Genomic DNA, 13,987 nt, shown 5'->3' with positions numbered 1-13,987 from the left:
TACTGTAATAGATATACAGGTTGTATCCAGCTTACAATTTCATTAATAAAACTGTCATATTCCAAAATAAATATCTCTGTCCATACTTGCAAGAACCTTCTTAACTCTTAACATGGCTCAATTTCATACTTGCAAGAACCTTCTTAACTCTTAACATGGCTCAATTTCTTCTCCGAATTACAACAGTTCCGAACTTTGACATCCCCAAAGCTTTTGCATCACCAATAATCAGCACAAGAACAAACACCATCTTTGAAATGGTGAAAACGGATTGGATCTCTAATCACAATATTTCGATTCTCAACCTTAGCGACAAGTTTCGCAAAAGTATGACAATCCCCACATATCCTAAGGTTCTTCATGATTCTAACAGGCTTTTCCCTTGATGAATTCAAAACCCCAAATGCGATAGCTAATTTCTCACTATGATAACGAAGTGAATCTTCCTTCTGCTCAGTTTCGAGATCATGCAACACGAAATTCGTATCAGGAACATAACCCACCTCTACAATCCTACATATCAATCTGTTTAGCTCTTTATTTATACTATCTGTTTGTGGGTGTGATTTATCTCCTAAAATAAAGACATGGATTTTCCTTTCAAGTTCAATCCAACTACAACCAGGCTCTTTCCTTATCCCTTTCTCTGTCATGGCTTTCCTCACCTTTTCAGCATCTTGCCATCTACAAGAATATGAATATGTATTAGATAAGAGTATGTGAGACCCAGTGTCATGGGGTTCCAATTCAATAATTTTCTTCGCCGCATAAGCTGCCAAATTCACATTCCGATGAACTCTACATGCTCCAAGAAGAGCTCTCCAAATAATTAAATCTGGTTTACATTCCATTTCATGAATGAATTTCACCACTTCTTCGAGCATTCCCGCCCTTCCAAGAAGATCAACCATACAACCGTAATGTTCTCTTTCGGGTTGGATACCGTAAAGTTTCTTCATTGATCGAAAATAGTACCATCCATCTTCAACCAAACCAGCATGGCTGCAAGCAAACAAAACACCCACCATAGTAATATAATTCGGTTTCGAACCACAAGCTTTCATAGATTCAAATAGTTCTAGAGCTTCTCGACTACGTCCGTTTTGAGCCAAACCTGCTATCATTGTGCTCCAAGATATCACATCTCTTTCGGGCATCCGCTCGAATGCCAAATTTGCATCCTCTACACTCCCACATTTGCAATATGTATCCAAAAGCGCGTTGTCAAGAATCAAATCTCTCCCAAACTTCATCACTTGAACATGTAATTGTCTCCCAAATTCCAACAACACTAAACCTGTACAAGCTCTTAAAACACTTGTTAGCGTTCCTTGATTCGCTCCAAAACCAGCCCTCCTCATACTCTTAAAGAGATTAAGAGCTCCATCACCATTACCATTCTGAGCAAATGCTCCGATGATCGAATTCCAAACGATTAAATCTCCAGTAACCATCTCACTGAAAACACGAAACCCATTATCCAAATCACCCCATTTTGCATAAATATCGATGAGAGCACTCCGAACAAAGACGTCGGACTCTAAACCCCTCTCAATTATACTACAATGGATCTGTTGAAGGGTCCTCAATCCATCACAGGCTCGTAGAATTGACGAATAAGTGAACATATTAGGACTCACCCCTTCTCTATTCATTATGAAAAAAAGTCTCAAAGCTTCTTCTCCACAATTAAGATTAGTATAAGCTGAAATCATAGTAGTCCAAGAAACAACATTTCGTTCAGACATTTTATCAAACAGTTGGCGTGCTTCCTCCATGAGACCGAATTTCACGTACATGTTCATTAAATTGTTGATTAAAAAGGATTTTGGTTCGAACCCATCTGAGAAAAGGTGTTGATGGACGAGTTTACCTTGTTGAATTGCTTTGTTTTGGATGATACATTTGATGAGTTCCCAGTAGGTTACGGAGTCTGCGCGAATTCTGTGGTTTTGGAGGGAATTCATGGCATTGATGGCCCTGGGGAGGTCCCTTTGGTAACAGAATTTTGTGAAGTCGTTGATCAAGGTGGAGAAAGGGTTTGGGTTTTGAATTGTTTGGGTCGGTTGAGAGAGAGGAGAGTGTAAGAGAGGTGAAGCGAGTGTACAGAACGAAGGTGCTTTGATGGAATTCAAGAGACATCTCATAGGGGACTTTAAGAGAGATTCTGAAATTTTGTTTCTTTGTAGAGAGAGAGAGAGAGAGTATGTCTCGTTCAACATATAATTTCCAAATTTATGAGAAAGGTTATATTGGGTCCTTTACTTACTTGGGACAGCCCAATTCAATGAATTTATGAGTCTTATGAGTTATGACTACCCTTGATGATTGTTGTTTTACTCTAGAGGGGCTGTCCCAAGTAAATAAAGGGGAGAATATATAATTTCCCAAAAAATAGAAGATAAAGTACCAAATAGTTAGGTAACCATTGCACTAACAAATGCCGTTTGCGACAACCCTGACACAAGCGTGTCTCCAAATCGTTTCCCAAACTAAAAACCCTAACCCAATCCTGACTCATCTATCTCTCGTTATAAAAACCCCTCCTTGCGTAGCAATACTTCTCCCTCCATCGTCTCAGAAATCTTTAACCCTAACCCTAACCCTAACTAGGACTCCTCTCCCCCATATGCCCTGAAATCTCTCTCTCTCTCTCTATCTCTCTCTCTCTCTCTCTCTCTCTCTCCATGTGGGTTTTGTTTCTTGTTTTGATTAAAATGCTGGAGATGTGGTGTTGAGAATTCTAGGGTTTCTTTACACCTCCCAAACCCAGCAAAATAAAACCATCAGCTTAACCCTACCAGGTGGTTTTGCCTGTTGTGTTTTATCATTATCATCCCTGTCACGGCTGATACATGATTACACTACCCAATTTGAAAATTTGGATCTTCCTGTTTTCCTATTTTCTTTTTCTGATGAGGCGATTTGTAGTATTTCCCAAACAAAAAAAAAGGGCTGGAGTTACCAAATAGCAACTCAAAATTAGGGTTTTTAATGGGTTTTTTTTCTTTCTTTGTTACAAAACAAAACCAGACTTAGTCAGGTTTCTGCCTCTTAATCAATGATGGCAGATACAGTTACAAAGTCTGGAAGATCGACGGTGACAATCGCTACATGTGTATCCATGCTTTGATGATTACACGTGTTCATTTGATCCCTACATTTCATTTTCATGTAAAGCTTCAAGAAAAATATTTCTCAAGCAAAATATTTTCTTGGGAAATTTGTTTCTTTACAAGATTTATGGTTCTTTCGAGATATTTCAGTTAGTGTGGGGAGAAATGAGATAGCATGCTCTCATTGGTCTAGTACGGGTCTCTTTATCTTTAGGGGGGAAGTGATACATTTACCCTTCTTTCTTCCCGGGGCCACCCCCACTAGGCCACTATTGTATTTTTGACTACTCCTTTTTACACTACAAGGGGTGGCCCAATTTGGATCTATCCACCCAAGCAAGAGGATAGCGAGCCTATCCAAGGATAAATAAACCCTTGCTTTCTGCATTCACTAAGAAAACCCCCAACAAGACAATTTGGATCGTTTGATTAGTGAGAGTTTTGGGCTGGTGAAGATCCAACATAGGTCCTACTAGCGGACAATTTGGATCAACCTAAGGTGGGATCCACTTTGTAATAGTGGTACTCTAGCTGTCAATCCTTTGCAAGTTCTTCTACATCCATTCACTTTTCCGATGTGGGATCTTTATTTTCGTGTGGAACCCCAAACAATCTCTCCCTCTACGCGGAAGTAGCATGGGAACTATGAGATCTTCCTTGAGGGAATTTCTCCGTTCTCGAAGGTACACTTGGGTTACTGAGATCTTCCCCGAGGGTTTTCTTTGTCCATGATGGTACACCGGTGGTACGACCCTGATATCACTTGTTGGGGTCTGAGTAGAACTCACCCTTAAAAGCTAGTCGTTAACGGAAGGGTGCCCAAGTTCTTATAAGGCCTTCCACATCTATTCGCTTTTCTAATGTGGGATCTTTGCTTTCACGTGGAAGCCCCAAGAGTCATGGTTTCTCAACAAATAACAAAAGGAAATGATATTTTCACCCTATTCCAACATTTCCACCCGTTTTGTTTTCCTTTTCATTAAAATAATTGCATTTTCATTCCTTTATGTTCATCTTTTCCTAAAGATGAAGTCATTTTAATGAAAACACAAATAAAGGGGGCATAAAAATGCTAGGAAAGAAGGTAAAAATATCATTCCCATAATGAAAATATCCCTTGGAATATGAAATGGAATATGCACTCCCAGTGTGGGTTGTTTTTCACACGGGTAGAAATCATTGGATATGCTATTATTAGGATAACCCTCCATTCTTGGATAATTCTTTCTTGAATAAACACCAGTAATCGGCTTCTCGTTTGAATGGAGAGTAGAAAGTCTATCTGAGAATAAAAATAAACCACAACTTGCTATTAGAGAACCACCCCCTGTGATAGTAGGATCATGGCGCTACCAACTATACCAAAACCAATTGGTAGGAGTGAAGGGTTTCAAACTACCCCAAAGCAACTAAGCCACTTCCGCCAGGATTAGAACCTAGGACTACGTGGCCAAACTTCCGATTTGGCTCCCAGTGCTCTCACTTTACTAACCATTGTGCTCACCACCAATTGGTGTTTATTAAGTAGCACCATAGCAATGTCTGGGGGCATCACTGGCACTAGGCCTAGGACCATGCGACCAACCTCCGATCTAGGTCAAGTACCCGCCCAGCCCAACAATCCCCTCCAACAATGACCCTAGGGGGATTTAGACACCCGACCTCGCTTTAATGTCACTTGTAGGATCGTGGCGCTATCAACTATCCCAAAATCAATTCGTAGGAGTGAAGGGTTTCAAACTACCCCATAGCTGTTAAGCCGCTTCTGCCAAGATTCGAACCTAGGACTACGCGGCAAAACCTCCGATCTAGGTCCTAGCGCTCTCGCTTTACTGACGTTGCGTCCACAACCCTTCACTCCTACCATTTGGATTTGGGATAGTTGGGAGCGCCACGATCCTACAGTGATAATGGCACATTTGATTAATTGTTGATTGTTTTTTTAAAGTAAATGAAAAAAAAGATAGTTACTTGGGAAAATTATTAAAAAAATGCAAAGTTTATGCTAAATTGTGAACAAAGGGTGGACATTTCAAATCTATAAAAAAGGACTGTCATGTACGAAAATAGACCATTTAGGACGAAAATACCCCCCTTTGCTTTTTCTCACCAACTATGTAGGATCTAATCCATAAGCAATTTCATCTACGACCTTTTCTTTTCTTTTTTCTTCCCCAAGCAAGTTCCAACGTGAGAAACAACCATTGCCAATACCTGGGTTGATGAAAAACAGCCATTGCCAACGTAAAAAACAGCCATTGTTCTTTGGAAAAAAAATGGGAAATGTTATCCGCACTACCGTATTTTGATGAGGACACTCCTCACTTTATTAAAAGTACTGTATGGCCTGCACCATAGGATGATCCAAACCGTCCATTAGATGTGCCACAACCTAAATAGGTTGTGCCCCAAAAAGCATTTCCATAGGTTGATCCTAACCCTCCGATCAGAATGTTAGAGGGTTGATCCTAACCCTCTATAGATCGAAAAAAGTTGGTCGGAAGTCCGAAAAAAGTTTCGAACTTCCGAATGGAGTCCAGTAGAATGGGCATGGTACTGGACTCCATTCGGAAGTCTGAAATTTTGTTCGGACTTCCGAGTAGGGCTAGTAGCCGATGGTACGTCCTCAGATTGTAGGGTTAGGATGATCCGATGGAGCTAATTTTTTTGGCACACCCTATATATGTGAGGGCCCATCAAATGAACGCCTTGGATGATCCAAACAATATGGGCCCACTGTGTACCTCGGAACCACTAGGGAACCACATTTTATACCTCGGAACCACTAGGGAACCACATTTTATACCCCGGAACTACTACGGAACCACATTTTATACCTTGGAACCACTAGGGAACCACATTTTATACCCTGGAACCATTACGGAACCACATTTTATACCTCGGAACCACTAGGGAACCACAGTTAATACCTTGGAACCACTTAACACCTCGGAACAATTATAATATGGTTCCCAAGTGGTTTCGAAGCCTATGTAATGGTTCCAAAAGGTTTCAAACACTCATGATCAGTTTCAAAATACTGTTAGAATGTTCCAATCACAAGTAGCACTCTTGAAACCATCATTTAGACTCTTGGAACCACTTAACACCTCGGATCAACTATAATATGGTTCCCAACTGGTTTCAGAACCTATGTAATGGTTCCAAAAGGTTTAAAACACCCATGATCAATTTCAAAACCAATTTCATACTATTAGAATGTCCCCATCACAAGTAGCACTCTTGGAACCATAATTTAGACTCTTGGAACCACTTAACACCTCAGAACAACTATAATATGGTTCCCAAGTGGTTCCGAAGCCTATGTAATGGTTCCAAAAGGTTTAAAACACTCATGATCAGTTTCAAAATACTATTAGAATGTTCCAATCACAAGTAGCACTCTTGGAACCATCATTTAGACTCTTGGAACCACTTAACACCTCGGAACAACTATAATATGGTTCCCAAGTGGTTCCGGAGCCTATGTAATAATTCTAAAAGGTTTAAAACATTCATGATCAGTTTTAAAATACTATTAGAATGTCCCAATCATAAGTAGCACTATTGGAACCATCATTTAGACTCTTGGAACCACTTAACACCTCGGAACAACTATAATATGGTTCCCAAGTGGTTTCGGAGCCTATGTAATGGTTCCAAAAGGTTTAAAACATTCATGATCAGTTTCAAAATACTGTTAGAATGTCCCAATCACAAGTAGCGCTCTTGGAACCATCATTTAGATTCTTGGAACCACTTAACACCTCTGAACAACTATAATATGGTTCACAAGTAGTTTCGGAGCCAATGTAATGGTTCCAAAAGGTTTAAAACACTCATGATCAGTTTTAAAATACTATTAGAATGTCACAATCACAAGTAGCACTCTTAGTACCATCATTTAGACTCTTGGAACCACTTAACACCTCGGAACAACTATAATATGGTTCGCAAGTGGTTCCGGGGCCTATGTAATGGTTCCAAAAGGTTTAAAACACTCATGATCAGTTTCAAAATACAATTAGAATTTCCCAATCACAAGTAGTACTCTTGGAACCATCATTTAGACTCTTGGAACCACTTAACACATCAGAACAACTATAATATGGTTCCCAAGTGGTTTCAGGGCCTATGTAATGGTTCCAAAAGGTTTAAAACACTCATGATCAGTTTCAAAATACTATTAGAATGTCCCAATCACAAGTAGTACTCTTGGAACCATCATTTAGACTCTTGGAACCACTTAACACCTCAGAACAACTATAATATGGTTCCCAAGTGGTTCCGGAACCTATGTAATGGTTCCAAAAAGGTTTAAAACACTCATGATCAGTTTCAAAACCAATTTCATACTATTACAATGTCCCCATCACAAGTACCACTCTTGGAACCATAATTTAGACTCTTGGAACCACTTAACACCTCGGAACAACTATAATATGGTTCCCAAGTGGTTCTGGAGACTATGTAATTTTTCCAAAATGTTTAAAACACTCATGATCAGTTTCAAAACCAATTTCATACTATTATAATGTCCCAATCACAAGTAGCACTCTTGGAACCATAATTTAGACTCTTCGAACCACTTAACACCTCGGAACAACTATAATATGGTTCCCTAGTGGTTCCGGGGCCTATGTAATGGTTCCAAAGGTTTAAAACACTCATGATCAGTTTCAAAACCAATTTCATACTATTAGAATGTCCCCATCACAAGTATCACTCTTGGAACCATAATTTAGACATGCTTGAAGCTATGTTTATCACCCAAGTAGTTTAGTAAGTAATGGTATTATTTTTTGGGAAATGTTGTCTACACTACTGTATTTTGATGAGGGCACTCCTCACTTAATTAAAAGTACGGTATGGCCCCCACATAGGATGATCCAAACCGTCCATTGATTGGGCCACAGCCTAAATGGGTTGTGTTCAAAAAATCATTTCCATGGGTTGATCCTAACCCTCCGATCTATAGAGGGTTAGGATCAACCCTCTAACATTCTGATCGGAGGGTTAGGATCAACCTATGAAAATGCTTTTTGGGGCACAACCGATTTAGGCTGTGGCCCATCTAATGGACGGTTTGGATCATCCTATGGTGCGGGCCATACAGTACTTTTAATAAAGTGAGGAGTGTCCTCATCAAAATATGGTAGTGAGGATAACATTTCCCATTTTTTTTCCAAAGAACAATGGCTGTTTTTTAAGTTGGCAATGGCTGTTTTTCATCAACCCAGGTATTGGCAATGGCTGTTTCTCACGTTGGAACTTGCTTGGGGAAGAAGAAAGAAAAGAAAAGGTGGTAGGTGAAATTGCTTAGGGATTAGATCCTACATAGTTGGTGGGAAAAAGCAAAGGGGGGGTATTTTCGTCCTAAATGGTCTATTTTCATACATGACAGCCCTTTTTTTATAGATTTGAAATGTCCACCCTTTGTTCACAATTCAGCATAAACTTTGCATTTTTTTAATAATTTTCCCTAGTTACTTCTATGCTCTTTCCTAAAAGGCACTTATAATCCTACGATCTAGGTCCTAGCACTTTCGCTTTATTAACCGTTGCGTCCACAACCCTTCACTCCTACCATTTGGTTTTGGGATGGTTGGTAGTGCCATGATCCTACAGTGATAATGGCACATTTGATTAATTGTTGATGGTTTTTTTTAAAGCAAATGGAAAAAAAAGATAGTTACTTCTATGCTCTTTCCTAAAAGGCACTCATTGGACCTCACTTTTACCTCATTTACATTAGGGGGTTTAGTTGTGGCAGATTTAGGTGATCGGTGTCTTTTTTTTCGAGAACTCTCAAATGCACCTTTAGTGGCAAGTTCCAAAAATCACGATGTGCGAACTTAGAGTCACAAAGTATAAGAAAATAACCCACGCCTAATGTTCACCTCAAACAAGTGAAACTCTCTGTTTGGTTGTCAAAAACCGGGCATCTCATTAGAATTTGGTGTGAATTATAAATGCCGCCCGTCGTTTGGTTGTGTTTTTCAAACCCGATGGTCAAAACACCCACAAGAATGTCGGGACACGGTCGGCCCACGTGGCTCTCCAATGAGAACCGAATGGCAAGGCCCCAAAACCGAGTTTTTTCATTAGAATTTCAACCGGAATGGGCTTTTTAAAACGGCGGATGAGGCTCCAAGCACTGATTCGTCGTATATCTTCTTGCGAAATTCTTGCAACCAAATGACATTTGGGAATTTAGTTCCAACCATGGTTTTAAATTTCGACTGAAATCCAGACCGAAACCGAAGTTTCCCGAAATTCCATTTTTCGCCATTCGGTCCGAAATTTTTGATTAAATGCACCATTTTTCGTCATTCAGCCCGGAATTTCGAACCAAAGTACAAAATTTCGGTTTTCTGTAGGGTCTGAAACTGTTACCGAAACCGAAATTTTAAACCATGGTTCCAGCGAAATTCTAGTAAGCATCCCTACAACCAAACGGTACTTCAAAACCCCACCCCCATAAGGTCCTTTGACTGCCATTCTACACAAATCCACTTTGACTTCCCATTCCCGGCGAGATTCACAAACCAATCAGACCCTCAAGCGAAATCGTGCAACGGCAGTGAAACAAACGACACCGGCAGTGAAACAAACGACACAAGTTATCCCCTCTCCCTCCCTCTCTCTCTCTCTCTCTCTCTCTCTCTCTCTCTCTCTCTCTCTCTCTCTCTCTCCCCCTCCGCCCTCTCTCTTTTATTTCCTTCATCATCAAGACCTAGCTGCTGCCATTTTCGGCATGCACTAGAGAGTTTTGATGACTTTTACTGAGGAAACACCCCCTGGGGAGGCTCCTCCTCCTCCTCCTCCTCCTCAAGACTCGCAAGGTGATGGGGTATGAAAAATAGCAGCCTATTAGCTGTCGACACGTGGCCCCAGGATGGCCCACCGCAAATCCCATGTCAGCACAGGGGTAGTTCGGTAATTGTCAGAGAGTAGGTGAACTCAAACCTATAGCAGGCTGACACCTGTCCTGGGGGTAGGTAATCCAACCACCCCAGGTTTTCCCCTATAAAAGGGCTTTCAAAGCTCAAACAATCAATAATAACTTCTCACCCACCACTTTTAAACTCGCTCTGGACTCCTGCTCATACTGACTTGAGTGTCGAAGGGCCTGTCCAGAGCACGACTCCGGGTTGGTCTTCTGACCTCGTTTGCTCCTTGCGCAGGACTCAGCTCCTTAGCTCCTTCACTTCGGTTCTTCGGGTCCTCCAGCTCAGCTCTTACGTCACTGCCGTATGTGTTACCGATTTTAGGCCTAACACAAGGCTTCCCTCCTTTGCCCACATCAGAGCCACCATTACCTCTCAAACCACCTCAGGTTTCTCCCAAAACAGCCTTGCTCAGGGTAAGTGGTGTGAGCTCTTTGGAAAAAAGAAAAAATAAAGCCATCGATACCAAGATTGATTTCTACACTTGCATTCAAACGGAGGAAGGAATCCTCAAGGCCCGGTTTGCTGATGGAGATTTTGAAGTTGCTAAATCCAAATGGGGATAACTGTTTAATGGGATATTTCCTTGGGCGAAGACCCTATTTTGTGGCTCTGAGAAACCATCTCCTCCAAAAATGGCAACTCAAAGGAGATGTAGAAATCATAGCTCTCCCCAATAGTTTTTTCCTTTATAAATTTACACTTGAGGAGGATTGCACCAAAGTTCTAGAATCCGCCACAACATATAGGGGGAGAGCCCTGATCCTTCAAAAGTGGTCACCAGATTGTGCTCTTAAGAAGCTTAATCTAACATCCATACCAATATGGATCAAATTTCCTGCATTACATCTCAAATATTGGACCCCAATAGGATTGGGTAAGCTTGCTAGTTTAATTGGTCGCCCTCTTTATATGGATTCAACAACTGCTGAAGCTTCAAGGCTCAGTTATGCACGAGTCTGTGTGGAAGTTTCAGCAGAAAATCCCCTACCAGACATCATTCATATGCAAACCCCATCAGGTGACGAAACCTAAGCAGTAGAATATGAGTGGAAACCTAAAGCCTGCTCTCTTTGCAAGGACTTCAGCCACATAGTTGGAAGATGTGCCCACAACCCAATGAGTCTCCCATCTTTCACCCCCAAAGGCAGACAAGAATGGGTAAAGAAAAGCACTCATGCTGCCCCACCAAAAGAAAAAGACACTGAATGTGTTCAAAGCCATCAAAACCTCCTAAGGGAGAAAGTTATAATATCAGAATGCCCAACCCAAATTGGAAACAATTTCAGTATTCTAGACAATCTAGACCCTGAAGCATTGTCCAACATTGAGCAAAACAATCGGAATTTGACAAAAGAATTTAACATACTTCAAGACCTAGACTCAGAAGCCATAAAAGACAATGCAAATCAGGACTCAGATGCAATGACGGATGATGAAGAGAGTGAATAGGACTCTGGATCAGAGGACCACTCCGACCCTGAAGAGGTTTCCTCATTAGAATCCTCCTTAGAATCCTCCTTAGAAAAGGAGGACGATCAAAAAAACACAAAAGGTCCCAAAAAATCTCCCAAAAAGAATGTATCTTGGGGGGATGAACGTAATCAAGTCCACCTGATTCCAGTCGAGCATGAGGATAGTGGTGAAGAAGAGACTCCAGAACATGAGGAATCAAATGAATCATGTCAAGAAGTTCACACAAAAATTGGCAAAAACGCTTACAAAGAGCCCACCATACGCCTTCCAAGTATTGAACATTTTGATCTCTTAGGCTTAGTGTTTGTCGTTTATATGTGGTGAGCCTTGGTTATCCCTCTCTAGCATGTTCCGAGTTAGGGTTGGTTTTGTGCTTTTATTGTATCATCTTTCTCTTTATCTACTAAATCGGTAGGGGTCCCCTCTAAACCCCAGCTTACCCATAAAAAAAAAGTTTCGAAGAGATACACGAACGGAATATTTTGTGACGTTCTTTTATAACCAGAGATGAGTAAGATTTACAAAAAGACTTACTGTCATATTTGGCATTTTCTACCCCCTTCCCTCTTTCTCTAGTATTTGAATCGATAACAAATCTATAGTTCGTCATCAAGACCATGCAACTTCCATTCTTTAATGTTGCTACCCCCTTATCACTTTCTGTAGGTTTTAATCTACCTAAACCCTAGATTTCTATCTTCTCCATCACGTTCTTCCATGAATTTTTCCCATGGATCTTTCAGTCAGTCTGTTCTGATATATATATATATATATATATATATATATATAATTTTCTTTGATGCTACCATATTTTTCAGATTGAGTTATTATTGTTAGGCAAGGCTTCTCCATACGTTCTGTTGTAATCCATGCTCTTATAGAGGTGAAAACTTTGACTATTTAAAACCTACATTTGCCACTTTTGAACACCGGTATATTTTGAGTTTTGCTCCATGGAATATCTTTGTAGATCACATATGGTTCTTCACATAGCTTTTTTGTATTGAGAGTTTCAACAGTCAATTTTTTGTATGTTTTGACATTTTTTTACTTTCCAAATTTTTTAATATGTTGTTTTTGATCTTTTGAAATTTGTATCAATATTATGCAACTTTTGATGACATTGAAAATTACTAAATACATGTGACTAAGTCTAGTGTGTTTTTCCAAAGAAGTTTTTGCAGATTACATTGCTAAGAAAACCATCAATAACTGACTAAATACTAACACCAAACCAAATACAAATAATAATTTATTTTTACACTAAAACAAGAGTTAGAGCATATAAAACTTTATCCCAGGACAATGCGCAAACTAAAACATTTATACAAGAATTGCTAAATGCATATCTAGTACAGACTAAAACATTTACTTTCAAGAGTCTGCTACCCATTCTTCAACCAAAGGGGTAGCGTGGGTAGCATGGACCTTCGCAGGTGCCTGCAAACCATTCTACAACATCATCAATGCAACGAAAGCAAAGATATGAGTATAGCACGTTGTCTTGTCAAAGCGTACGACCTATTGTGAAAATCAATGAAGAGATTGCAGACTCATCCGAAGAACGCCACTCATGCTAATTGGCTAAATGCTTTGAATGAGATCTCAAACTTAGAACATGATCTACGGTATGGGCTCATGAGTTCTTAAATACACCACAAGACAAAAAATAACTTATTGGAATGGATGTAGAGACTCGTAGGACTTTTTGAGATACATGTATGGATGTAGAGACTCATAGGATTTTTTGAGAGCGTAACGATCAATTTATTTTTTAGACTCGTCAAGATTCTTTGAGAGATATTTTTTGAGATTTTTTAGTATTGTGAAGATTTCTTTTGTTTGTTGGACATTATGATTTGGGAAGATAAATTATTGACTTCAATTTGCTATATTGCCATCAGTGCTAAAAGATGCCTTGTTCTTAAGATTTTTCTCTTTCCCGGTTTATTTATTTCTTTAAATACAAAATTGATCCAGTTTTGTATTTGCATAACATGAATGTATGATATGAATTCTTATTTTGGTTGTCGCAAGTATCGTGTATATTTTAGAGTCATCCAATTTTTTTTGATGACTATAGGAAGGTTAGAATTATGGGCCACACGCTGTGGGCTATGCATGTGGTTGGTCTATAGGAGATTGAACTACATTTGTCTATGTCCTGTGATGTATTTTGGAGTTTTAAGTGATGAGATTTACTATGTATACATTCTTAAGCCATGTAACATTTTTGAAGTGTATACTCTTATAGAGCAAAAATAACTTTTAAAGTAAAATCTGACATTTTAGGCCTAAACTCCTCCTTTATTTGGAGGCATTTGTAGGGCTCACAAATGCACGCTATTATTTAGATCCATTAGTAAGGCCAAATAACCCACAGGGTAATGGTAAAAATCAAATGTTAAACCTCTAGGACTTCAAAGTCATGTATTTGTTGATGAC

The 13,987-nt window shown here is 39.7% G+C and overlaps 1 protein-coding gene across 2 annotated transcripts; it reads right to left on the bottom strand.

The window, feature by feature from the left end:
* Positions 1-97: 97 nt before the first annotated feature.
* On the bottom strand, positions 98-2,199 carry REME1 (Pentatricopeptide repeat (PPR) superfamily protein). 2 transcript variants are annotated; one of them, XM_077353851.1, is made up of 2 exons: positions 1,874-2,199; positions 98-1,681 (listed from the first exon to the last, which is right to left on the bottom strand). In XM_077353851.1, the coding sequence occupies exons 1-2, from the start codon at positions 2,145-2,147 to the stop codon at positions 219-221; spliced, it is 1,737 nt and encodes a 578-aa protein (XP_077209966.1). In that variant the 5' UTR covers positions 2,148-2,199; the 3' UTR covers positions 98-218. The 2 variants fall into 2 exon arrangements, with proteins under 2 accessions (XP_077209966.1, XP_077209965.1); XM_077353850.1 differs by having other exon boundaries at positions 98-2,199.
* Positions 2,200-13,987: the final 11,788 nt, after the last annotated feature.

Source organism: Tasmannia lanceolata, unplaced genomic scaffold (assembly GCF_043159265.1).
Source record: "Tasmannia lanceolata isolate RefF3 unplaced genomic scaffold, GAP_Taslan_0.1 ptg000015l, whole genome shotgun sequence".
In the NCBI taxonomy this organism is placed as follows: domain Eukaryota; kingdom Viridiplantae; phylum Streptophyta; class Magnoliopsida; order Canellales; family Winteraceae; genus Tasmannia; species Tasmannia lanceolata.
Note: the sequence above shows the minus strand (reverse complement) of the source record. Positions and strands in the feature narration are given on the sequence as shown.

Coding starts and splice junctions, on each gene's coding strand:
- REME1 (XM_077353850.1), bottom strand. CDS start 2,147: ATGAGATGTCTCTTGAATTCCATCAAAGCACCTTCGTTCTGTACACTC.